Source organism: Kogia breviceps, chromosome 13, assembly GCF_026419965.1.
Source record: "Kogia breviceps isolate mKogBre1 chromosome 13, mKogBre1 haplotype 1, whole genome shotgun sequence".
Taxonomy (NCBI): Eukaryota; Metazoa; Chordata; class Mammalia; order Artiodactyla; family Physeteridae; genus Kogia; species Kogia breviceps.
In genome coordinates this window covers 74,133,801-74,159,313 of record NC_081322.1, presented here as the reverse complement: position 1 = coordinate 74,159,313, position 25,513 = coordinate 74,133,801, and the positions used below count along the sequence as shown (strand labels likewise).

At 40.9% G+C, this 25,513-nt stretch overlaps 1 protein-coding gene across 1 annotated transcript in view; it reads right to left on the bottom strand.

Annotated features, from left to right (window-relative positions):
• The window catches only part of SAMD5 (sterile alpha motif domain containing 5), a 60,974-nt gene extending 35,705 nt beyond the window's left edge, over positions 1–25,269 (bottom strand). Inside the window, exon 1 of the mRNA XM_059083497.2 lies at positions 24,720–25,269. Within this exon, the coding sequence (XP_058939480.1) occupies positions 24,720–25,184 (465 nt within the window). The 5' untranslated portion in view covers positions 25,185–25,269. The remainder of the gene's footprint in view (positions 1–24,719) is intronic.
• Positions 25,270–25,513: the final 244 nt, after the last annotated feature.

The following is a 25,513-nucleotide window of genomic DNA, read 5'->3' as shown; positions in this document are numbered from 1 at the left end:
GAGGCCACAACAGTGAGAGGCCCGCGTACCACAAAAAGAAAAAAAAAAAAAAAAAATGATGGAGTCCAGTACACCTGACTTGACTCATCTCATCAACTATACTGTTTAGCACTTGCTTGGTTGGTGATTCTCTAGTAAATGTCATACAACTGTGCTCTGGATTTATGTTCATCCCGTCCAAACTTACTTAAAACTAGTATAATATGGACTGCTTCTGGACTTGGTAGAGACTGAGCACTTCGGAAGGGATCACTTTCACTAGGCAACAATCGAGTTCCATCAGCTTCTGAGCAACTAGCCACTTACTTAGATTCAAGCTTAGATCCCAACCACATGCGACACAAATTGCCTTAAACCCCAACAGTATGATTTCCTGTCAGGTGGTAGAGCACGGATGTAACTTCTTAGGTCAGTGTTATGGGTTGAACCGTGTCCCATCCAAAATTCATGTGTTGTAGTCCTACCCCCCGGTATTCCAGAATGTGACTGCATTGGAGATAGGGCCTTTAAAAGGTAATTACGGTATAATAAGGTCCTATGGGTGGGCCCTCATCCAATATGACTGTCTGGTGTCCTTATAAGAAGAGGAGATTAGAAGATTAGGACACAGACAACAAACAGAGAGGAGACCATATGAGGACCCAGTGAGAAGACGGCCATCTGCAAGCCCAGGAGAGAGTCCTCAGAATGAAACCAGCCCTGCCCACACCTTGATCTTGGACTTCCAGCCTCCAGAACTGTGAGAAAATAAATTTCTGTTGCTTAAACCACCCAGCCTGTGGCATTTGGTTATGGCAGTCCCAGCCAACTAATACAGTCAGCAATTAAATCCACGTTCAACCTCTGCAGGAACACCTAGCTCCTGAATTACATGCTTTTGACCAATAAAATAGGAAAATTAATTGATTACCATTAGAGCAAAGTAGGAGATAGTCTTTTAAAACAAAGCCCCCAAGATGGGGGTAGGGTGGAGCCCAATACACTGGGTGCTTGTGGATAAAGAGATTCAGAACTCCTGAGGAGATAACAGGAAAGAAAACAAAGAATGGTGAAAGCATGAAGGAGCTCTGTAAAATAAATAAGTTTAGGTAACTCTCCAGGTCAAACATATCCGACAGGTCCCAGGCAGCGGAATAAATTCTGAACTCCTTAGCACCTATAGCAAAGTCCCTCAAAAACCCAGCCCAGCGCTAAGCTGCCCCCTATCCCATATAAACACTGGCCCCTAGCTGAGCACCACCCATGGCGGACCACTCACCAATTTACATTATGCCCCTCTTTACTCTGAAATTTTGGTGATGATGTTTCATGCATGCATTCACTCAACAAATGTTGTATAGCAAGGTGCTGAATACTCAAAAGTTTATCAAATGGACAAGTTATAAAATGGACAGTCTATTTCCCTCAGTTTCCAGTCTCTAGTCCCCACCGTAGCTCTGCCTAGTGAAACCTACCATTTACTCTCCAAACATCCTCCCAACCTCCAATCAAAATGGACAGCTTTCTCTTTGGTACCCCCCCAAAATTCTGTTTATATTTCATTTTGGCATTCATATCATACTGAAGTATTACGTATACTTACATATGTACATATTTACTATGTATGGATTTGTGGATGTATTTGTGTGTGTACATAGATATCAATACAGATACAGATATATCCATATAGATCGTCCTCTAGATTATAAATTCCATTAGAGCATAATTTATACTTTAGTTACCTTTGAATTCCCCACAGAACACCTAACAGTACTTTGCACATTCTTGGTGTTCAAAAAATATTTGCTGAACGTCAATTAATTTTAAAATATTAATGAACAATGATCAGTAATATGCTAAGGTACAGAATTAAACAAAAATATGAAACTCACCAAATCCAGGCCCCCAAATTTCTAGGTTTACAATGTTTTCTCTGCGAAACACTGTTTCCCATTCCCTCTGCAAACGTTTGTACTTTTTTTGAGCTGAACTGCTACAGCCCACTTCATAATGCCTGGACTCTGCCCCAGGAATTCACCTCTAGCAGGCCATCTAGAGTGTGGTGTGTAGGTGACACTAACAAAATGACAAAGGCCAGCCAGATATGGTCTCTGTGGTATATCCAAGGATAACGGCCCAAAGGTTGGACCTGTACCTGCTTGCTGGAACCTAAGATCGGTTTAGAAATCAACGCTTATCACTATCATAAACTGTCTCGCTTTTCAGATGGCATACTGGCTTTCTTAGTTGTGTTTTTCTACCTGTAGGTAAGCATATCAACACACTGATCCTTCTAAAGCACATTCGGGGACATTAACAATAACCAGTGCTTCTCTAACACAGGCTGACAGATGTTTCTCTCGCCATCAGGCTTTGAGACACAGGCTTCAGATGAGTTTGCCCATGCAGGAACCTACCACCATGGTTCACGGCTCAGTTTAAAAACCTTGACTGCTCTCTTCAGGAATGTGATGGTTGTGGTTTAAATTTGACATTTCCACGGTGACTAACAACAATGCCATGTCACAAATGGGAAAAGTTAGAATCTGATGCCTTGTGACCTCTAGCTACCTAAACTTTGCATAGGAACTGATTTTACTGAAAGGTCGAATACTATTTATACAGATCCAGTTCTGTTTTTTAAGTTTCTTTTCCTTCTGTATCAGTGTTCCATGGACCTGTAACAATGTATTTCCCAAACAGGCCAACTGATGGCCAGCTTGCATCAGGGGCCAGCCACACCCTCACCTCCTCCATAAAATCTTCCCGCTTTCCAGATCAGATACCCACTCCGTATAGAGTCCCATAACAGGCTCCCAGGCCTACTAAGTACTTATCACAGTCAAAGCATTGTAATCCCCTACTGAGTGGTCTGTTTTCACAGTAAGTTCTTGAGGACACAGACTGAGTCCTATTCTTCGCGACAAACAATGTCAAAAAAAAAAAAAAAAAAAGACAAACAATGTCTAACAGAGAGAGAATGCCCAGTTAAAAAATTTCAAATGAATGCAGAAGTGAGTCTATGCAACAGCACAAGCAAACATCAGTTCTGAAGTAAAATTGTGTGGACAAAGAATGGCACCTGCCACTTCAGTAAACAAAGGATGTTGCAGCTATCAAGTCGTCAGCCACTGCAGCCACCCCTGATGGTGCACCTGAGGGGATCTCAGGGTGGAGAAAAACAGGATACTGGCCCTAGATAGTTAAGGTGCATATCAAAGGAATAATTGCAGTTAGCTGAGACTCTTGTATCTTCCCATACATAGAAAAGCATTAAACTCATTAACTTGAGATGTCTCTTTTTTCTTTAGTTAACAGTAATCTTTTGATGTTCTGACTACGTGGGTTTGGGGGTTTGTTTGGGGTTTTTTTTGTTTTTTTTTTTTTGGCAAAAACTCCTATATTTCCTGGCTCCTCTCTTACCTCTTTGGAACAGTCCCTCAGAGCTATCTGAGAGGCTGTATCCGGGGTTTAAGTCCTCAGTAAGTCCAGCAAATAAAACATAACCCTCAACTTTTAGGTTGCACATTTTCTTCAGTTAACAATAGTAATGTTTCTCTAAATCCTTACTTCAGATTATCAACAACACATGGACATCTAAGTTTTCAGTCCCCTATTATACACAGAAGCTAAAGCAGCACAGAAGTAACATTATTTGAGTACTTACTAGGTTCTGGGAATTTTTCTAAGTCCTTTATGAGTATTATTTAAATGCTCACAGAAAATTCATATAAGGTAGGTAGGACTGCTATCTCATTTTACAGATAAGGAAAATAAGGACCCAGGAAGTGAATTAACTTGCTCAAGGCCCCTCACATAGCACAGCATTACTGTAGACAGAAAGTACCAAAAGTTCTTAAAATTACATTTTAAATTATTTTCTGAGAACTTACTATATGTTCGTCGATGGTTTAATAGTGTCTTCGGACAAGTTTGTTGAAATATAATTTGCATACAATAATTTACTCTTTTTATCTATTTGGCTCAATGAGTTTTGACAGACGTATACAGTCATGAAATCACAACCACAATAAAATATATAACATTTTCATCATCTCAAAAATTATCCACGTGCCCTTTTGCAGTCATTCCCATCCCTCCAGCCCAGCCCACGGCAATCACGGATCTTTTTTCTGTCACTATAGTTTTGTCTTTTCTAGAATACCATACAAATGGCATTGTACACTATGTAGTCTTCTGCATCTGGCTTCTTTCATCTCGCATAAGTCTTCTGAGGTTCACCCATGTTATTGCCAAGTATCCGTAATGTATTCCTTTTTCTTGCTTGGTAGTATCTCACAGTATGGATATGTGACAATCTGTTTATCCATTCACAAGTAGATGAAGATTTGGGTTGTTTCCAGTTTGGGGCTATTTGAAGTAAAGCTTCCATGTATATTCATGCATAGGTCTTTGTATGGACATATGTTTAATGTCTCTTGGGTAGAGAGCTACGAGTGGGGCTGCTTGGCTGGATGGTAAGCTTACACGCACCTTCATAAGAAACTGCCAAACTGTTTTCCAAAGAGGCTGGACCATCCTGCATTCTCCACAGAAATGTATGCGAGTTCTACTTGCTTTACATTCTAAATAGCGCTTGGTTTTGACAGGCTTTTTAATTCTAGCCATTCTAATGGCATCTCACTGTGGTTTTAATCTGCATTTCTCTTATGACTAATGATGTTGCCCATCTTTTCATGTGCATAATTGCAATCCATAAATCTTGTTTGATGAAGGTCAAAATGTTTGTCCATTTTCCTGTTGAAATGATTTTCTTACTACTGAGTTGTTAGAGTTCTTTCTTTAATCAGACAGGCACTTTGAAAATTCTTTCTCTCAGTCTCTGGCTTGAACTTTTATTTCCTTAAAATATATTTTAAATGTATTCCCTAACAATATAGTTTTTAATAAACTTTATTTTTAGAACAGTTTGATTTACAGAAAACTGGAGAAGATAGTACAAAGAGTTCCCATATAACCCCATACCTGCTTCCCCCTGTTTTGTTTTGTTTTTTCCTGCGGTACGCGGGCCTCTCACTGCTGTGGCCTCTCCCGTTGCGGAGCACAGGCTCCAGACGCTCAGGCTCAGCGGCCATGGCTCACGGGCCTACGTGCTCCGCGGCACGTGGGATCCTCCCAGACCTGGGCACGAACCTGTATCCCCTGCATCGGCAGGCGGACTCTCAACCACTGCGCCACCAGGGAAGCCCTCCTCTGTTTTTAACATCTTACATTACTATGGTATATTTTTTATAATTAATAGCCATTTTTTAAGTTTCTGATAGTTGCAACATCCTGGTCATTTCTGGGTCTGGTTCTATTGACTGCTTTTTCTCTTGGTAGGTTAATTTTCTTTTCCCTTTTTATTCTGCATATCTTATAGATTCTGATTAAATACAAAACACTGTATACAGAAGAGCAGCTGAGACTGAGGTAAATGAATTTACTTCTGGAATGGGCATATCTCTTCTGTTGTCAGGCTATTATTGTGAGGGCTTGAGTTAATCTAAGAGTACTGAGGTGGGTATGTGTTTTGTTGATGCTATAGTAACTTTGGGTACAGTGAAAACTATGAATTCTTCTAGCAGTGGATTCCAGCCACCTTATGTTTAATGTGAGATCTGGGGTAACAGACGGTTTTTCTTAGTGTTCCTGTTCCACACCAATACACGGTGGGGTCAAAGGAGTTTTCTTTATTCTCCTGCTGCAGCCTCTGTCTTTGACAGACCTTGTGCACCTGAGCTTCAGAAGTGAGGCTTTCTCAGCATCCCTTCCTCTTCTACCTGTGAATGACAGCCAGTCTCTACCTTGCACCATTGGTGGATCAGTGGATCATGAATCCAAGCCTGCTCCTCCCCAGCTGATGGGATTTATCCAGCATCAGTGCAGGGCTGAGACAGTATATTTTCTATCCCTGTTCCAACAATGTGCCAAACTTTGCCTGGATCCAGGTTTGCGCAGGTTTCTTGCCCATCCCCTGCCTATGACAGCTTTTGTGTCCTATGACAGAAGTTCTGGGACACTGGTGGATTTTGTGCCTGCCTCCGAGGGGTAGAGTTGGTCATCACCCACATGCCTGCACCACTGACAAGCTTCCTCCGGTTTCCTGCCCCACTCATTCTTTCTCATGAGTATTGAGTTGAAGGCCTATGGTAAAATGGGGTAAGAACTGATAGATACAGATCCTCTTTGTATCTGGGGTTCCTGACAATTTAAAATTGTCATGCTAGCCCATGCTAGCTTTTAAAAATTCACAAAAATTTTACTTGTTGTCTTCACATCTGCTTTGATGGCTGCTAACCCTCCTTCTCGGGCCCTGCTAAAGACAAAACAATGATGTGTTCCCTTCTCTCCTTGGAATTTAGATCATCTGACTACCTTTAGAACTCAGGTCTCTGATGGGACCAAAAATAGGTACAATACTGTACATTATCCACCTTTTTCTCATGGTTAATGTGGGAGCAGTATCTTCCTGTGGCTTTCTACACCTTAAATGAAAGCAGAACTCTAGAGTTAAATATTATTTAAAACAAGTTAATGATCCTATAGGACTTTACAGTATAACCAAAGGCTTTCTCATCATTTTGAAACTTTCCTTTCCTTCTTTCCAACAAAATTAAGCCTCATATTCAGTATGTGAGTCTTTTTTCAGACTCAAATGATATGAAGGTATCCTAGGAATATTCCCATTAAGACACACACAGTGTTCACAGATGTAACATGGGCTGAGTCTTACTGGAATTGAATAATATGTCAGCTAATTCTTCAGAAGAGGCTAATTCCCTCTTTTATAATTAAGGCCTAGAAGAAAACCTACTTCTCCAAGTTTATAATTGCTACTCAATTAATATCTATTCTTAATTTCAACTGCAAAATAAGACCATTAAAACACATGAACCTAAGCAAAGGGGATACTTATTACAAATGATTAAATAGATTTGTTTAGCAAACAAATCAAGACTTACATAGGACCCAAAAAGGTATCTTTAAAAGTAATTTTTGTAAATAGTGTTGCAATGAACATTGGGGTGCACGTATCCTTTCGGACTATTTACAATAGCCAAGACCTGGAAGCAACCTAAATGTCCGTCAACAAAGGAATGAATAAAGATGTGGCACATATATACAGTGGAATATTAGCCATAAAAAAGAATGAAATAATGCCATTTGTAGCAACATGGATGGACCTAGAGATTATCACACTAAATGAAGTCAAACAGAGAAAGACAAATAGCATATGATATCACTCATATGTGGAATCTAATTTTTTTTTAAATGATACAAATGAACTTATTTACAAAACAGAAGCAGACTTACAGATATCGAAAACAAACTTAGAGTTACCAAAGGGGAAACGTGGGGGGAGGGATAAATCAGGAGCTGGAGATGAGCATACACACACTACTATATATAAGATAAATAACCAACAAGGAGCTACTGTATAGCACAGGGACCTCTATTCAATATTCTGTGATAACCTATATGAGAAAAAAATCTAAAAAAGAATGAATATATATATATATATGTATAACTGAAACACTTTGCTGTACACCTGAAACTAACACAACATTGTAAATCAACTATAACCCAATAAAATTAAATTTTTAAAAAAAATTTAAAATAAGAAATTTTTAAAATTAATTTTTGTTGGGAGACAATGCTTATTACAACAGTAGAGCTATGTACATGATCAAGACATTAATAAATCATTTCTTCTGAAAAATGCACACTTCTAAGAAAATCAGACTTGTATCGTGATAGTCACATTTTTGTTTTATTTTTTATTTGATGGTTTGGTATTTGGGACTAAAATAGGACTACCCACTAACTAACTTGTTTACCAAAATGACTTTCAACTGTTTCCAAAACCCACCTCAAACACCAAATATGCCATTATGGATATTCAAAAACTGTGCTGGAGGCTAAGAAAGCAACTCAAATTAACTTCAAGAAGTGTTCCAAGAAAGAAAAGAATCATTTGATTACATGCCTGCTTCCAATACTATTCTCCACCTTGTCTAAAAGAAGAAAAGCCCTGATCTTAAGAACTTATCTTAAACTAAAATCACAAGTTATGTATGTATTAGCAAAGACATTAATTCAGTAAAAAACTCCTGAAAAGCAGAACCAAAGAAAACCAATATTTGCTTTGCAGAGTATGTACCACAGTAACGATCATACATAGTTAATGATGGCTACTCACTTCATCAGTGGATGCTCAAGATTAACAGGGCCTTCTGTCACCAAACTGGTGTGATTTACTGTATTTGTAATGCATGTGGAAAGAATGAAGGAATTCTCCTTATCTTAAATCAAACACGAAATATGCATTCATTCTCCCGTGTGTGAAACTTACACTTATTAGTATGCTATTAAATTTTAAAAAGAAAGTAAAAATCTCTAGGACATATCCACTGCCTACCCCACAACTATGCCTCATTTTTTCCACCTATAAAACAAGGATAGCAAAAATAGCATCTTCCTCAGAGACCTGTGATGAAGATTGAATGAAATAATGTGATAAAGCACTCTTAACAAATAAATAATATAGACTGTTATCACTATTATTATCCTGCATGAGGGAGGTGGTTCAAGGAAGAAGAGAAGTCCTCCCCTGATGCGAAGAGGAAAATCGGACATATCCATAAATAATTCATATAAGGTTGAATCCAGAATAAGTCTAAATTTCACAGTGAATGAAATCAAAGCACAGTGAAAGGTGCTCAGACTACAGGGTGAGTTCCCTGCTCTAGGAAGCTCTTGCTTTTTCAATTCGCCTGCTTTCAAAAGAACACCATTCCTCTCCCCGTTTCCCTACAAACCACTTTAAATATAATTTAGCATGTGCATCCCAAAACAGCGATCTTGGGGATAACAAAGAAGATCATGCTTCCTGTCAGGGAGCAGGACTAATATGCCTCAGCAGATCAAGCATGTCACTGTCACCATGTTTGAATAAACGATCAGAAGATTGAATTCACCACCATTTTCAAGGTAAGTATATCAATACAAGGAACCATATTAACAGAGATAAACATATGGCCCAAACTGCTGTGCCAAGAAGTGACGGCGAAAACTCTGATTTAAAATGACAGGGCTTCCCTGGTGGCGCAGTGGTTGAGAGTCCGCCTGCCGATGCAGGGGACGCGGGTTCGTGCCCCGGTCCGGGAGGATCACACATGCCGCGCAGCTGCTGGGCCCGTGAGCCATGGCCGCTGAGCCTGCGTGTCCGGAGCCTGGGCTCCGCAACGGGAGAGGCCACAACAGTGAGAGGCCTGCGTACTGCAAAAATAAATAAATAAAATAACATAGCAAGGGGCTTCCTTGGTGGCGCAGTGGTTAAGAGTCCGCCTGCCAATGCATGGGGCACGGGTTTGAGCCCTTGTCCGAGAAGAACCCACATGTCGCGGAGCAACTCGGCCCGTGCGCCACTACTACTGAGCCTGCGCTCTAGAGCCTGCGAGCCACAGTTACTGAAGCCCACGTACCTAGACCCCGTGCTCCGCAACAAGAGAAGCCACCGCAATGAGAAGCCCGCGCACCGCAATGAAGATCCCGTGCAGCCAAAAATAAATATAAATAAATTTATTTAAAAATAAAATAAAATGACACAATAAAACTCAAAGTTAATGTCACCAACCTAACTCCCACTCTCCACCACCTCTCCGTAATGAAGTAGGTCTCAAAAGAGTAAATTATTTTGCATACCCTCTGGCTCCACTCTAATCTATAATGGATGCAATATGCATATCCTGCATTTTTCTCCTACTGTGCAAGCCAGAGATACAGGGGGTTCGTGCAATCCCAGATAGCAATGAATCCCCCTTTTCTTTAGATGCCTTATCAATGACAGTGACTAGAGCACTGAACTTGGATGCAATTAACAATTCACTGAATTATCGGTTTTTTCTTTCACATTTAGGTAGAGCTATTTTTCACCTTAACTGCATCCTGTAGTTAGCAAGTCCTAAGAATTGCTCAACGGTTTTTTATGTAAAATATTTTCCTCTTCATAAAGATTATCTACTGCTTTATGACTTTCTGGCCATGAAAATATTGCTGCTACTTAATGCAGTACTACTTTTGTCAATCAAGAGTTTCCCAAAGGAGCACTTCCTAATCCAGCAGTGTTCCATTCTGCATTGATATATGGTTACTTTAAAGTGCCTATATATTTATTGCGTGATTGATGGCCAGCTTGGGAAGCGTTGGGTGCATCCATTCCTACACACTGAGCTGAATTCAGCACCTGAGCTAGGTACTTCTTCCAGAAACATACCATTCCTGTACCCCATATTTAATCCTTGCTTCAATGACCTTTTAAAAAAGTAATTCTTTTTGACCTGTCAACACACGTTTAAATGTAAATCAAGGATTTGTTATAACAATATTTGTTACAGAGTTTTCCAACTTCATCTTTGTTTCAAGTGGGCTATTGTTTCTATGCAAAGCCAAACATTCAAATTAAAATGAACGCCACTTCAATTTCTTTTATAAGGGTTTTTTTTCAGTTTAACATGGCATCTGGCAAGCAGCCCCCATCTGTATTTTCCACCAACAGGCCTTGGGTAGGGTGAGGGCAGGAAGGGAGCAGACTAGTGGATGCAGGAGTATGAGGGGGTGGGGGAAGTGTGAGAGTGGGAGGATGAAGGAGAAGAATATAATTCTAGAATCTGGGAGTAATTTCCCGATTGGGAATAAAAGCCCATTTTGGCTGTGAAAACAGTAAAATCAATAAAGATTCAAGTTAACCCCTCACCCCCCTCAGAGTCTCTGCCCTCTGGTTCAAAAACAAAATGTCTGCAAAACCAGAAAATTAAATCGTTACCCACGACTATGTGGCTGTTGTCTTTTGAGCAAGAAGGGTGGGCGCTGGTCCCCACGTCTTACTGCTGTCACTGCCTCTCTTGCCTGTCTAGACGGGGATGGCAACTTCCAAAAAGCTATTGGCAGGAAGTCAACTGTAATAATATCATGACAATAACTGCCATAGTAGTTACCAAACTGAAGGTAAATGTCAAACATCGTTCATGAAAGAAAAGTTATGTAATGTAAAAGAATGTCCCAATAATCTGGGAGTAAGATCACAAAATTCCTCCTCTCACACTCAGGTTGCTTCAAAAGAGAACACTTAAGGATGGTTTCATATTAGGAAATTTGTTCATGCAATACATCACAACATTAGGCCCAGGAAGAAAAAGACTTTCAATTATTTTTAAGTTGTTACAAAGATATGTAATAGAATCAAATATCCATTTCCAATAAAAATGCCTACAAAATTAGGAAAACAAAGATGCTTTTCAACGTCATGAAGAGTATCTTAAGCTGAGAGCCAATGGCAGAATAATAACAAAATACTTGTAGCATGTCCATTAAAATTTGGAATAAGACAAGAACATCTAATTATCACTATTATTTAACAATGCTACATAAATTCTAGTCAATGCAGTAGGACCAGAACACAGAAATAAAAGCTATAATTCCTGTAAAGTAGGTGATAAAATTATCACCTGTGTATGATTACATATAACATTAGAACTCCATCTTATATCATGTCCCAAAATAAATTTCAGATGAATTAGAGTTAAATGTAAACCTAAAACCAAATAAATTAATTGAAGATATAGGTAAATATTAACTGATCCTGGACTAAAGAAGGGATTTATTATAAGAATAAAAGTAATCACAAAAATAGATTGATTATACTTCTCTGTTAAAAAAAAAAAAAGGTTCAATACAATCCCTATCAAATTACCAATGGCATTTTTCACAGAACTAGAACAAAAAATTTTACAATTTGTATAGCCAAAGCAATCTTTTTTTTTTTTTTTTTGATAGATTTGAGTGCTCTCCCTTTTTTTCTTGATGAGACTGGCTAAAGGTTTATCAATTTTGTTTATCTTCTCAAAGAATGAGCTTTTAGTTTTATCGATTTTTGCTATTGTTTTCTTTGTTTCTATTTCATTTATTTCTGCTCCGATCTTTATTATTTCTTTTCTTCTACTAACTTTCGGTCTTGTTTGTTCTTCTTTCTCTAGTTGCTTTAGGTGTAAGATTAGGTTGTCTAAATTTTTTAATTAAATTATTTGTTTATGGCTGCATTGGGTCTTTATTACTGAGTATGGGCTTTCACCAGTTGTGGCAAATGGGGGCTACTCTTCGTTGTAGCGCACGGGCTCCTCATCGTGGTGCCTTGTTGCCCAGCACAGGCTCTAGGTGTGCAGGCTTCAGTAGTTGTGGCATGCGGGCTCAGTAGTTGTGGCTCCCAGGCTTTAGAGCACAAGCTCAGTAGTTGTGGCACACAGGCTTACTTGCTCCGCGGCATGTGGGACTTTCTCGGACCAGGGATCGAACGTGTGTCCCCTGCATTGGCAGGTGGATTCTTATCCACTGTGCCACCAGGGGAGTCCCCAAAGCAATCTTGAGAAAGAAAAACAGAGCTGGAGGAACCAGGCTCCCTGACATCATACTATACTACAAAGCTACAGTAATCAAGACAGTATAGTACTGGCACAAAAAAAGAAATATAGGTCAATGGTACAGGATAGAAAGCCCAGAGATAAACCCACGCACCTGTGGTCACCTAAGCTATGACAAAGGAGGCAAAAATATACAATGGAGAAAAGACAGTCTCTTCAATAAGTGGTGCTGGGAAAATTGGGCAGCTACATGTAAAAGAATGAAATTAGAACACTCCCTAACACCAGACACAAAAATAAACTCAAAATGGATTAAAGACCTAAATTTAAGGCCAGACACTATCAAACTCTTAGAGGAAAACATAGGCAGAACACTCTATGACATAAATCACAGCAAGATCCTTTTTGACCCAACTCCTAGAGAAATGGAAATAAAAACAAAAATAAACAAATGGGACCTAATGAAACTTAAAAGCTTTTGCACAGCAAAGGAAACCACAAACAAGATGAAAAGACAACCATCAGAATGGGAGAAAATATTTGCAAATGAAGCAACGGACAAAGGATTAATCTCCAAAATATACAAACAGCTCATACAGCGCAATACCTAAAAAACAAACAATCCAATCAAAAAATGGTCAGAAGACTTAGACATTTCTCCAAAGAAGACATACAGATGGCCAAGAAACACATGAACGGATGCTGAACATCACTAATTATTAGAGAAATGCAAATCAAAACTATAATGAGGTATCACCTCATACCAGTTAGAATGGCCATCCTCAAAAAATCTACAAACAATAAATGCTGGAGAGTGTGTGGAGAAAAGGGAACCCTCTTGCACTGTTGGTAGGAGTGTGAATTGATACAGACACTATGGAGAACAGAATGGAGGTTCCTTACAAAACTAAAAATAGAACTACCATATGACCCAGCAATCCCACTATTGGGCATATACCCTGAGTAAACCACAACTCAGAAAGAGTCATGTACCACAATGTTCATTGCAGCACTATTTACAACAGCCAGGACATGGAAGCAAACTAAGTGTCCGTTGACAGATGAATGCATAAAGATGTGGTACATATATACAATGGAGTATTCCTCGGCCATAAAAAGGAATGAAATTGGGTCATTTGTAGAGACGTGGGTGGACCTAGAGAGTGTCATACACAGTGAAGTAAATCAGAAAGAGAAAAGCAAATATCATATAATAAAGCATATATGTGGAATCTAGAAAAATGGTATAGATGATCTTATTTGCAAGCAGAAATAGAGACACAGACATAAAGAACAAATGTATGGATACCGAGGGGGAAAGGGATGGGGTGGGAGGAATTGGGAGACTAGGATTGACACATATACATTATTGATACTACGTATAAAAGAGAGAGCTGATGGGAACATACTGTATAGCACAGGGAACTCTACCTAATACACTGTGGTAACCTAAATGAGAGGGAAGTCCAAAAGGGAGCGGGTATCTGTATGTGTATGGCTGATTCATTTTGTTCTGCAGTGGAGGCTAACACAACAGTATAAAGCAACAATTCTCCAATTAAAAATTAATTTTAAAAAAGAGAAAGGAAAACCTAAAAGGCAAATGGTAAATTGAGTAAAATATTTTCAATTATTATAACAGACAAATTATGTATATTATTGCTATTTAAAGAGCTTTTTGAAATTATGGAAAGAAGATTTAGCCTCAACAGAATCATGAGGACATGAACTAATAATTTAAGATAGGTCTTCATATTGAGAATAACTTCATAATCACAAGATTTTGTATTATACGACAAAGACTAGCCAGATGTTTTGAGGAATTACTGTCATTTATTCTTGAGGCACTTTTCATATACTGTCTCTCTGATTCAACACCCTTAAGAAGTAGGTAATATTATACCCATTTATAGATGAGGCAACTCAGTTTTAGAAAGATTAAATAATTTGTCCAAGTACATGGTAAAAAAGAATGTAACTTCAATTCTAAGTCTGTACCCTCTATATTCCTCCAGTCTGGAAGAAACAACTAAAATTATTGATAAGGTGGAATACATAGGAGTTTCTAAATTTTGGACATCCAAAAATAAATCATTAAAATCTAAGGTAGGGCTTCCCTGGTGGCGCAGTGGTTGAGGGTCCGCCTGCCGATGCAGGGGACACGGGTTTGTGCCCCGGTCCGGGAGGATCCCACATGCTGCGGAGCGGCTGGGCCCGTGAGCCATGGCCGCTGAGCCTGTGCTCCACAACGGGAGAGGCCACGGCAGTGACAGGCCCGCATACCACAAAAAAAAAATCTAAGGTAAACCACACTCTGAAAAATCTCTGCAACCTCTATGCAACAATGATTATTTTCCTTAATATATAAAGAGCTCTTGCCAAGCAACTGGAAGTGGTCTAAGACCAACAGAAAAAACAGGCAAGCACAGTGAACGAGCAATACATAATTATAAAAGCCACAAACATGAAATTATGTAAATCAATAATCTAAGAAATGTCAAAGAATGATGAAATACTATTTCTCAAACATGACATTTTCAAATTATGAAGAAATTTAAATAATCAATAATAACATGGGTGAGGTTTCAACCCAATAAGAAAATGGTTAAATTATGGTGCTAAACTAAGATGGAATATGTCTTAGCATTAAAATCATTTTTCAAATGATATCTGCCAACATAGGAATAGCCTTATCCTTACTCTTATCCAATACCAGATTTATGCATGTGTACAAGATAGAAATTCTAACTCATAGGTGATCTTTAAAGAAATACACTGTAGTGTTAGAAACTGTAAAACAGACCATTTTAAATTTCTTCTCAGTCTGCTTCAGTGTTCTCCAAATTTCCTCAATTCAGTATATTTACTTTTCAATCAGAAATATTTTCAAAATTGTATTAGAAACAATGATTTATTCACTATCAGTAAGAACACTTCAAATTTGTGAAGTTCTTTTAGAATTTACAAAACAACCTCATAAATATTATCCCATTTAATTCATACTACAACCTTTTGAGATAAATACTGGCATTATTTTACAGAAGAAATAACGTTTCTTAAACTAAAAAGATCACATTTCCTTATGTCTTCCAAGGATAGGACAGAGAGAAAGGGCAGGCAAAGAAGGGGCCCTTAAAACAAAATGAAATTTTAAATTATGAACAAGACCTATAGAAACTCTAAACAATGTAAGTGATAAAACACTTCTCCCTGAAAAAAACCTTTTGTTGGCCTAACTTCTAGCTGTCACAGTTACTGTCGAGTTTCAGTGGCATTTACATTCGCTTCAAATTAGCATATTTTATTACCTGTCCTTTTATAGGCATTGTGTTCTACCTGGGAGTTAATTCACAGAACTCCTGGTTATACAGTTGGCACCAACCCACAAACTTTGTTATAAGAGTCCTTTCTAAAATAAGTTTGTAGGACGCCCTGGTGGTGCAGTGGTTAAGAATCCGCCTGCCAATGCAAGGGACACAGGTTCAATCCCTGGTCCGGGAAGACCCCACATGCCGTGGAGCAACTACACCCATGCACCACAACTACTGAGCCTGCGCTCTAGAGCCTGCGAGCCACAATTACTGAACCCGTGTGCCACAACTCCTGAAGCCCGTGCGCCTAGAGCCCGTGCTCCGCAACAAGAGAAGCCACCGCAATGAGAAGCCAGTATACCACAACGAAGAGTAGACACTGCTCACTTCAACTAAAGAAAGCCCGGGTGCAGCAACGAAGACTTAACACAGCCAAAAGTAAATTAATTAATTTTTTTAAAAAAACTTAAAAATAAATAAAATAAGTTTGTAAAAGTTGTCATGTCTCTCCCATGGTACTACATGAATAAGTTAAACTGTAGATTGACAATAAACAATGATAGCATCATGATTTGTAAAAACAAAACAGAAAAACGTGAAACTTGAGTTAGTTCAATTCCATTATTCTTATGACCACTTATATGTGTTAAAAACTCAAAACAGTGAAACAGAGTTCAAACTGCAAGGTGCAATATGTTAGTTTGGTTAAGTGCAAATTCTATTTCATAGATGAAATGTTTTTACTAAATTTGAATTCTTTAAAACTGAAATATATTCCTTATTTTAACTGTTAACTGTTTAAAACTACAGAAGAAATCAAGAAAATAATTTCTGTGTATTATTCCATGACTTTTACTTAAAATAGTTTTTTTCAAATAGAGGTAGGGTGTTAAAAAAATATGGGTGTCAAATACAACAGGTACACTTCTAGTCTTGTTATAAAATTATGGTATGCTCTAGGGAAAATAACTTAAAATTCGGATTTTGGTAAAGAATACATGCTGATCATCTTTTGGACATGTTCCAAATGAAGTAGGTCTTATTTTGTTTGTATTTAAAACTTTATGGAAACATAACAGTAAGGTTTTAAGAGCTCATCAGACCATTTATTTCAATTAGAAGCAGTAATGAAATCTCTTTAAACTATTAGATGTCACTTAGTCTCTGTAAGACGGATTGTATGCTTAATGCCTTTTGGCACCATCCACAATTATTTGCCCTTAATACTTTTTATATTGACTGAAAACAAGGATTCCCTTCCTACTTCTCCCAGGCGTCCTCAAGTCCAAATCAGCGGTTGATCTGAAATAGCATTTTTCATAAAACTTAGAAAATAACTGTTAAAAACTTTTTAACTCAAGTGCTAGCAATAGTATAATAAGCCTTAGCTATAGCTAGGGACTCGATGCTGTTTCTAGCTCTACACAGACTATAACCTTGAAAAGTTATACCCATCATGGTCCTGGGTGTGCTTTCCCTCACCATGGGCAATGTTCTTCCAAATATCTTAGGATATCCCTTGTTAATTTCAAGCACCAGCATTGGTTGAGTCCGTGTCATCTGACTTACCTTACTTCAAGAAAATTCATTTCAGAACATATTTCTGGTGAATTGGAATGTACTTACATAATCTGAAAAAATGTGCTTTTTAATCAAAATTTCTTTCTTATTTTTCATGGCATGCGTTAGACAACTACCTAAGAGCTGATTGTCAAGGTTCACGAGGCCACCCTTAGTACTGCTAACCCTGCCTTGAGCACCTTTTTCTCATTGAACAGTGAGGACAGAAGAATAAGCACAACCGAGCCTCTTTAAGACTGGAGATGCCAATGCAGAGGAAAGAGCTTTCTTTTTTTTTGACCTTTTGCATTTTAATAAAAATATGAAAATAATAATATGTACCAAGAAGGAACAGCTGCATTTTTCTTCCCATCCACAGAGGCAGTAGTTAAGAGTGTGACCTTGGGCACGTTGCTTAATTAACCTCTCTCTTTTTTTTTGCTCTTTTTTTAATCTTCCTTTTTAAAAAAAATTTTCATTGCAGTATATTTGCTTTACAATGTTGTGTTAGTTTCTACTGTACAGCAAAGTGAGTCAGCTATACGTACATATATATTTATATCTATATCTATATCTATATATATATATATATATATATATATCCCCTCTTTTTTGGATTTCCTTCCCATTTAGGTCACCACAGAGCACTGAGTAGAGTTCCCTGTGCTATACAGCAGGTTCTCATTAGTTATCTGTTTTATACCCAGCAACAATAGTATGTATGTCAATCTCTCACTACCAGGTGACAGTTTTGAACATTACAACCGAATTTTGAAAATCTAATTTTTGAAGTTTTTACAAATAATTTTCATTATTGTATCCTCAGGCCTGCAGAAATGACTGGGTATCACTTGTACTAAAAATTTACTGCTGATTAATTACCAAATCTCCCTATTATCAGGAGTAAGATCTAGGCCAACAGGCTTTTCTGTACACAGCCAAGACATGACCACTATGATGGTGGCTGAAATGTCCAAGCAAGGACAGGTACGGGGTGACAGGAGCCAGGCTACCCATCTGGCAAATGTTGTTTGCTCAATGCCTGCTAATATCCACAAACTTGGTTATAAGAGTCATTTTCTAAAATAAGTTTGTAAAAGTTGTCACGGTACTACATGAATAAGTTAAACAATAGATTGAAAATAAACAAAGATAGCACCATGAAGGCAGAGGAATTCTTGGGAGAAGAAATATTTACTGTCATTTCAGCTTCTGCCAGGACCCAAGGCACAAATCCAAAGGACATAAGCATATTCTCTGCCAACCTCTCTCTTTCCTTTCTAAATATTTTTTCTATATCCTTCACCCTGGCCCCAAAAAACAGAAGCCCTCATGCCACCTGTCTCTCCAAACACCTCCATCCCAAGCCATGTCTCCCCCAAATCCATGAATAACCCTATTACCATGAGAGTCTTGTTACTTACAGTAATTAAATTCACACTGAGGCGTGAATGAAGCTTAACACTCCTACAGCATTGTTAAATAACATTATATTAACTCAGCTCTACTTGGTAGTGTGTGGCAAGGAGATATTTTCCAGTGAAGAAGTCTATACACCTTCCCCATCCACCATCTACCCTAGAGCCTGCCTTCTGCTTTTCCAAGTCTGCTAGAAAACAGGATACTTTTACAGTCCCATACGACCCACATCTACCACAACCCCCATGCACAAGCACTGCCAAACTTACAGGACGCAATACAACATCACACATAGCTTGTAAACTGCAGTGCAAACATAGGAATGGTGAGGGTATTTTCTATTCACGTATAGCTATATACATCCTACAAGCATTATTGTATAATGTTTACATTTAGGCATTGCTATAAACACCAGATGCATAATACCTAGTGTTTGTATATTAACACAATATGCTCCATAAACCTCTAATCGCTCCATCTCCCCCCTCACTGGTATCATGTGAGCAGACAGAGAAATGAGGGCTCTTCAACGCCTTCCCCACAAAGTTCCCAGTCTCCTCATCCATCCTTCCTCTCCGCCCCTCTGTCATGGAGAAGGCATCCCCTCCCATTGGAAGTGTGTCCCCCCTTTTTTTCCAGGGCTCTGGACACAATTCCCTCCCACCTCCTTGATCTCTTGGGGAGTCTCCCTTCTCCCACATCTTCACCCCCTCCCTCTCTCTGGCTCCCTCCCACCAACACTTAGACACGCTGTAGCTTCTCTCATCCTTAAAAAAAAGATATACATTCACAAAACTCTTCCCTTGACTCAAATTCTCCCTTCTTCCTCCAGCTATAGCTTTAGTTTTATCTTCTCAGTCTGACTTCATTAAAAAGTTCATACAGTACATCCAGACAATGGAATATTACTCAGCGCTAAAAACAAATGAGCTATCAAGCCATGAAAAGACACAAAGAAACCATAAATGTCTATCACCCAGTGAAAGAAACCAATCTGAAAAGGTTATAGACTATGTAGCCTTCCCAAATATGTGACGTTCTAGAAAAGGCAATACTGTGGAGAGAGCAAAAAATCATTGCTTGCCAGGAGTTGGGGGAAAAGAAGAATGAATGTGCAGAGCAAGAGGATTGTTAGGGCAATGCATATACTCTGCATGATACCACAATGATGGCTACATGTCATTCATTACACATTTGTTCAAAGTCAAGCACGCACACCACCAAGAGTGACCCCCTAATGTAAGCTATGAACTTTAGGTGATTATAATGTATCAAGGTAGGTTCATCAATTGTATCAAATGTCCCACTTCTGGTGGGACTAAGGAACACTAGGCATGTGTGGGGCAGGGGTAAATAAGAACTCTCTGGACCATCCTCTCAATTTTGCTGTGAACCTAAAACTGCTCTTTAAAAAAAATTAAATCTTAAAAAAAAAAGTTGTCTATGCTCCCTGTTTCCACATCCTCTCATTGGTCCATCACTTGAATCTGCTATTTCAGAGGTCCCCACTGGCATGGCTGCTACTTCCCATGGCATGGATACATTTAGTTCTTGTCCTGCTTGACCGGTCTCTGACCTCCCGACCAGCCCCTCCTACTTGAAGCGTCACTGCTTCCACTGACTCACCCCTTCCGCCTCCCTCGAAGGTTCTTCGTCCTCTGACCATCTCCCAAATCCTGGTGTTCCCCCCAAGGTTCTGTCCTCCTCCCTTCTCCCTCTACAGATCACTCATATTTGTGGCTTCAATGTGCAGACTACCCCCAAATCTGTACCTTTTGTCCCAGCATCTCTCCCCTGCTCCACAACTCTACTTCCAACTGCCAACTAGACACATATGTTCAAATATGCCTCCGGCATCAGTATATTTAAACCTGAAGGCAACATCTCTGTTTCCAAACCTGCTCTTCTCCTGGGCCCCCTGCTCAGGAAAGGGCATCGCAATCCTCAATCAGAAATCTACACGTCATCACAACCTCTCTCCTCTCTCATCCCTGTCATCCAAACAATCATCCAGTTCTGGCAATTCTACCCCTCAGTTACCTCCATGGCACCTCCCAGCCTGTCGCCACGCAGTCCAGGCTGCCAGCAAATCTCTCCTGACACTGCAACCTCGTCCTAATCATTTCCTCTATCTCTGGTCAGGATCTATCAATAGCTCCCCTCTCGAGATACCCGCCAATGCCTACATATGACTCCAAGGCCATCCAGGACCAGCCCCTGCCTGTCTCGCCATCTCTTGCCACTTCTTCTAAGCATTCTGTGCTCCAGCCAGACTGAATTCCTTTAAGTGCCCGGTGCCCTGCTGCACTTCTTCCCTTTCTGGCCCTTTGCACATGCTGTTCTCTATACTTAGAACACTTGTTCCCTTAGCACCCTCCTCTCCTTCAGGCTAAACCCTCCATCCTTCAGTTCTCATACCAAAGGCCAGTTCTAGAAAGTCTGCCATGATCCCCCCTCCCCGCAAACTAGGTTGGAAGCAATCACTATACTTTATCATTGTTGTTCATTCCATTTTATGTCTTCCCCTCCAGATCCCAAGTTCCTTGAAGGCAGGGCTTCTGCATCCTGCCAATCCTAGAAACCTAGAGGCTGGCAGAGCCTCAGCATAGAGAAGCTTGGTAAAGTATTGAGAACATGTACACAAAGCTTTTCCTAATCCTTACCTTGTGAAAACATATCCCCACTTCATTAAGGTAGAAATCACAGCAGTGGGAGAAGCTAAGGACAGGGCAGGAGAGGAACATTCATCTAATGTTTGTAGATTTCAAGCAGCACTCTTTCCAAGCTCTTGGTTTTCCAAAGCTGGATTGCCTTGGTACAAAGAGAAACTTACTTTTCTTACATTTTAACTCACCTAAAAGAGGAAAGTGGCAACTGTTGGTAAGACAATGAACAGAGCACTGCAGCACAGTTCCTGGTAACATTAACTGTTATTGGGGCAAATACCACAATCCTGCAGTTCTTTCAAGTGATTCCTGGGAAAATTCCTCAACTTACCTTCCTCTGTAAAGATTCACTATTCCTGCCGTGATCACCCTACGTAAAATCCGCTTTCAAACCATCTAATATTCTCACCAAAGTACAAAAAAATTACAAGGATCAGCCAGGCAAAGACTATAAAGGAGACGTGAGGCCTCTCTAACAAGCAGAATTCCAAACACACAGAATGAACACTGTGTTCTGATCGTGACAGAGCCAAGGAATATGGAGAAATTGCAAAGTGGATCACACTTTAAAGAAGAGTCCTGGGCTTCCCTGGTGGTGCAGTGGTTTAAAAAGCCACCTACCAATGCAGGGGACACGGGGTTCAAGCTCTGGTCCGGGAAGATCCCACATGCCGCAGAGCAACTAAGCCCGTGAGCCACAACTATTGAGCCTGCACTCTAGAGCACGCGAGCCACAACTACTGAAGCTCGCGGGCCTAGAGCCTATGCTCCGCAACAAGAGAAGCCACTGCAATGAGAAGCCCGCACACCGCAACAAAGAGTAGCCCCCGCTCACTGCAACTAGAGAAAGCCCGTGCGCAGCAACAAAGACCCAATGCAGCCATAAATAAATAAATAAATAAATAAATATTTTTTTAAAAAAAGAGTCCTAACACTATTGCAGAAAACAACGTCTTAGATCATTTAAAATCCAAAATTTAAGAGGCAATGCATACGTAAGCAACAAATTCAGAAAAACCAACACGATCTGGCCCTATACATTAGCATGTTCAGTTTGGGGTACATTAATTGTATTTTAGTTTCTATTTCAGTGTGTGTTTTTCTTGCAACAAATATATGAAGTGACAGAATTTTTTTTACACTTAAATTCGTCAGCTCCATTTTTTTGGTGCCCACTTGGAGCATCAATGAAGGACGTACAAAAACACTTCTGGCCTCGTCTTATTCCTCATCAGTTTGAGAAATTACATATGTATAGAAAGTGAATGAGGGTATATTGTTACTATCAAACATTATTGTTATGGGATTTATATAGAAGTTGACAGAAATTATTATTTACAAAAGTAAATAGTACTACAATGTAAGTCAAAATTTTCTTCGATAAATTGCACTTACTCAAATGCACTACCATCTCACACACTGATCTAGGCAGGAATGCACAGACCAAAGCCAATGTCCAGACATTCATGTCCTTAGAATTCCCTTCCACTCTTCCTTTTCAGCTTCTGACTTTGATATCGAGGCCTTTTTCAGCATCGGAATCAAAATGTGTTACATCATCCCCACCTGCAGCGCACACTCTCCTCTGCCCTCCCAGCCCTGTACCCAGCTCTTCTCCTTAAGAGGAAGCAAGCCCTAGTGATATTAACTTCTCAGCGTCCCTTTCTGGCCAGGACTTGACCTCTGCCCTCACCATGTGCCCAGGAGCTCACACTCTCTCAGCCTAAGCCCGCCTCACTTCCCGGAACGTAGTCACAAAAGTCTGACTGGCCTTGAACTCCTTTGACCTGCCTTCTCCAGGAACGAGCCTTTATTTTACACTGATGGTCAGAGTCACTATATACACACTACACATCTCTCCACCTCTACCTGCCTGGGAAAACTGTGTTCTCCCCTTCATCGCCCTGTTTGGGGCACATATCAGAAACACAGTCAGGGTGGGTAATTGGAACATGTGTTTAACTTGAGGCAAGCTGTCCTCCGGACTTGTCCTCTTTATATAGTTCTTATAAAACAAATTTATACTCAAACAGGTTATCTCAGTTGCCTGCCTTACAAGATAACATACGGGTAATATCAAACCTTCTCTTCTCATCTACCCTAGATATTTTAATCTACTTTTTACAAAGTTTTCTCTTGAACTTCCTTAAATCCAGACCTTATGACTGTAACTTAAGACTATAAAGCAACGCAAGTGTCCTAGACAAGCACACAACATTTGGATTATTCGCATGTCTCTGTTGCGGTGCTGTGTCTACTCCCCTCCAGCTACAGCATCCTTGCCATCATTTTCTGCTGGGCTTCTCTCTATGTCTTGACTTTCCCGCTGAGGTGCTCCTTTTCCTGGGCAACTCCAGGCAAGCTTGAGGATTACATGTACTGTTTACTTCTCCCTTTCAAGTCAGGACCCTCTACCTGGATGGCTGCAGAAGCCTGAACTGAACAGACTCAGCTGGTGGCCGAGCTCTTGTAAGAAATTAAGACTTTCTGTAGTTAATTATTAAAGGCCCAAATCCGCAGTTCAGCCTTCCTCAAAGATCAGCTGCCATACTTTCCCAGCTTCTCCCCGGGGAAGTCCTCACTGGTGATGGAAAATCTCACTTCCTTGTGTTGTGCCTTCCTTTCCTACATGCGAATCCACTTAGGCTTTCTAGAAGTCACAGATGTACCTGCTTCATCCCATCTGTATTAATAATCAGCCAAACCAGTGACCCAGCACAGAACTCAGCAGCACGCCCTCAGCGACCCCATCACCACCAATGTCCTTAGCACCCATCACCTCCCTCTACTTAAGCTGAAGGAACTTATCCCAAGCGGACTGACTTGTGTTTTGTTCACTTTCCCCCTAGACTGCTCATGTCAGTCGTTCACTTTTCCAATTTGCAGCTGGGATTCGACTTCATGGAATTGAGAGCAACAGGGCATCATTTCTCACTCTCTGAAGAAAAGAGTCGGCCAATTTCCCTTGGGAGCTTCTCAAAAAGGTGAGAAAAAGAAAGGTCGAGAACAATGTGGGTTTTAACCAGTCTTCTGGTACCTTCAGACCCAAACACGACCACGGAGGGTATCATGACCTGTCCTGTGCTCCTGGAGAAGCACCGCGCGCCCAGTTCCTGACCGAGACTACGCGGACACCTGGTCCTAGTTTAGAAGTAACACCTGGGTGAGGGATCCTGTCTTATCAACCGTTGGTGACACCGGGAAGCAAGAATAAAAGAGCGAACACAGAAAGAACCCAAAAGAGAATCCCAAATACCCAGAGCCTCCTCGTCTCCCGTCGTTTCCTGGGAAAAGTGGGCTGCCAAGCCTGGGCAGGAGCGGCCGGGCCGCGTCCCTCCCGCCGCGCGCCCACGCCGCCTCCTTACCTTGCGGGAGTACGGGGGCTTGCTCAGGTGGATGCCGTCGCGGACGAGCTTATCCCTGATCATGATCTTCAGCTTCAGTTTCGGGTAGCTCACCAGCTCCCTGCCGCGAGGGGCGGTCGTCTGGCTGCGGGGGTCCCCACGGGGGCCCTGGGCCTGGCCGCCGCAAGGCTCCCCCCGGCGGCGAGTGGGGACGGCGAACGCGGGCGGCCCGGGTGGCGCGGGCGGCGGCTGCGGCTCCAGCGTGAAGTAGAGGCCGGCGGCGGCGGCGTCCTGCTCCCGCAGCCGGCGCACGGCCTCCAGGATGCGGCGCCGGTGCACGGGCGCCAGCACCCCGATGGCGTCCAGGTCTGGGTCCCCGATCTGCTTGCACACCTCCAGGTCATCGTAGCCATTATCCACGAAGGACTCCGCGTACTGCGGGAGCTGCAGCGCTTTCAGCCACTCGTAAACTATGTTGGTGCACATGGTGGGACTGGAACCCCCGCCGGCAAACGGCGTCCCAGCGCCCGAGCGGCACGGGCGGCACCAGTTCTGAGAACTTTTAATCCTCTCCTCCAAGGGAAGGGGAAAGAAAAATCTCAGTGAAGTTTTCCTTTTAAAGAAAAGGATAGGGCCGGAGATAGAAAGCCATCAGAAGCCTGAAGAGGAAGAAGCGGAAAAGCGGCAAAGTGAATTCCCCAAGCAGCCTGGAGCTCACAGGCACTGGCGGCTAGGGGAGCCGCTCCGCGCCGCCCCTAGATTCTCCGCCGCCGCCGCCGGCGCCGCGGGGAGGGGCGCGCGCCCGGCGCGCGAGG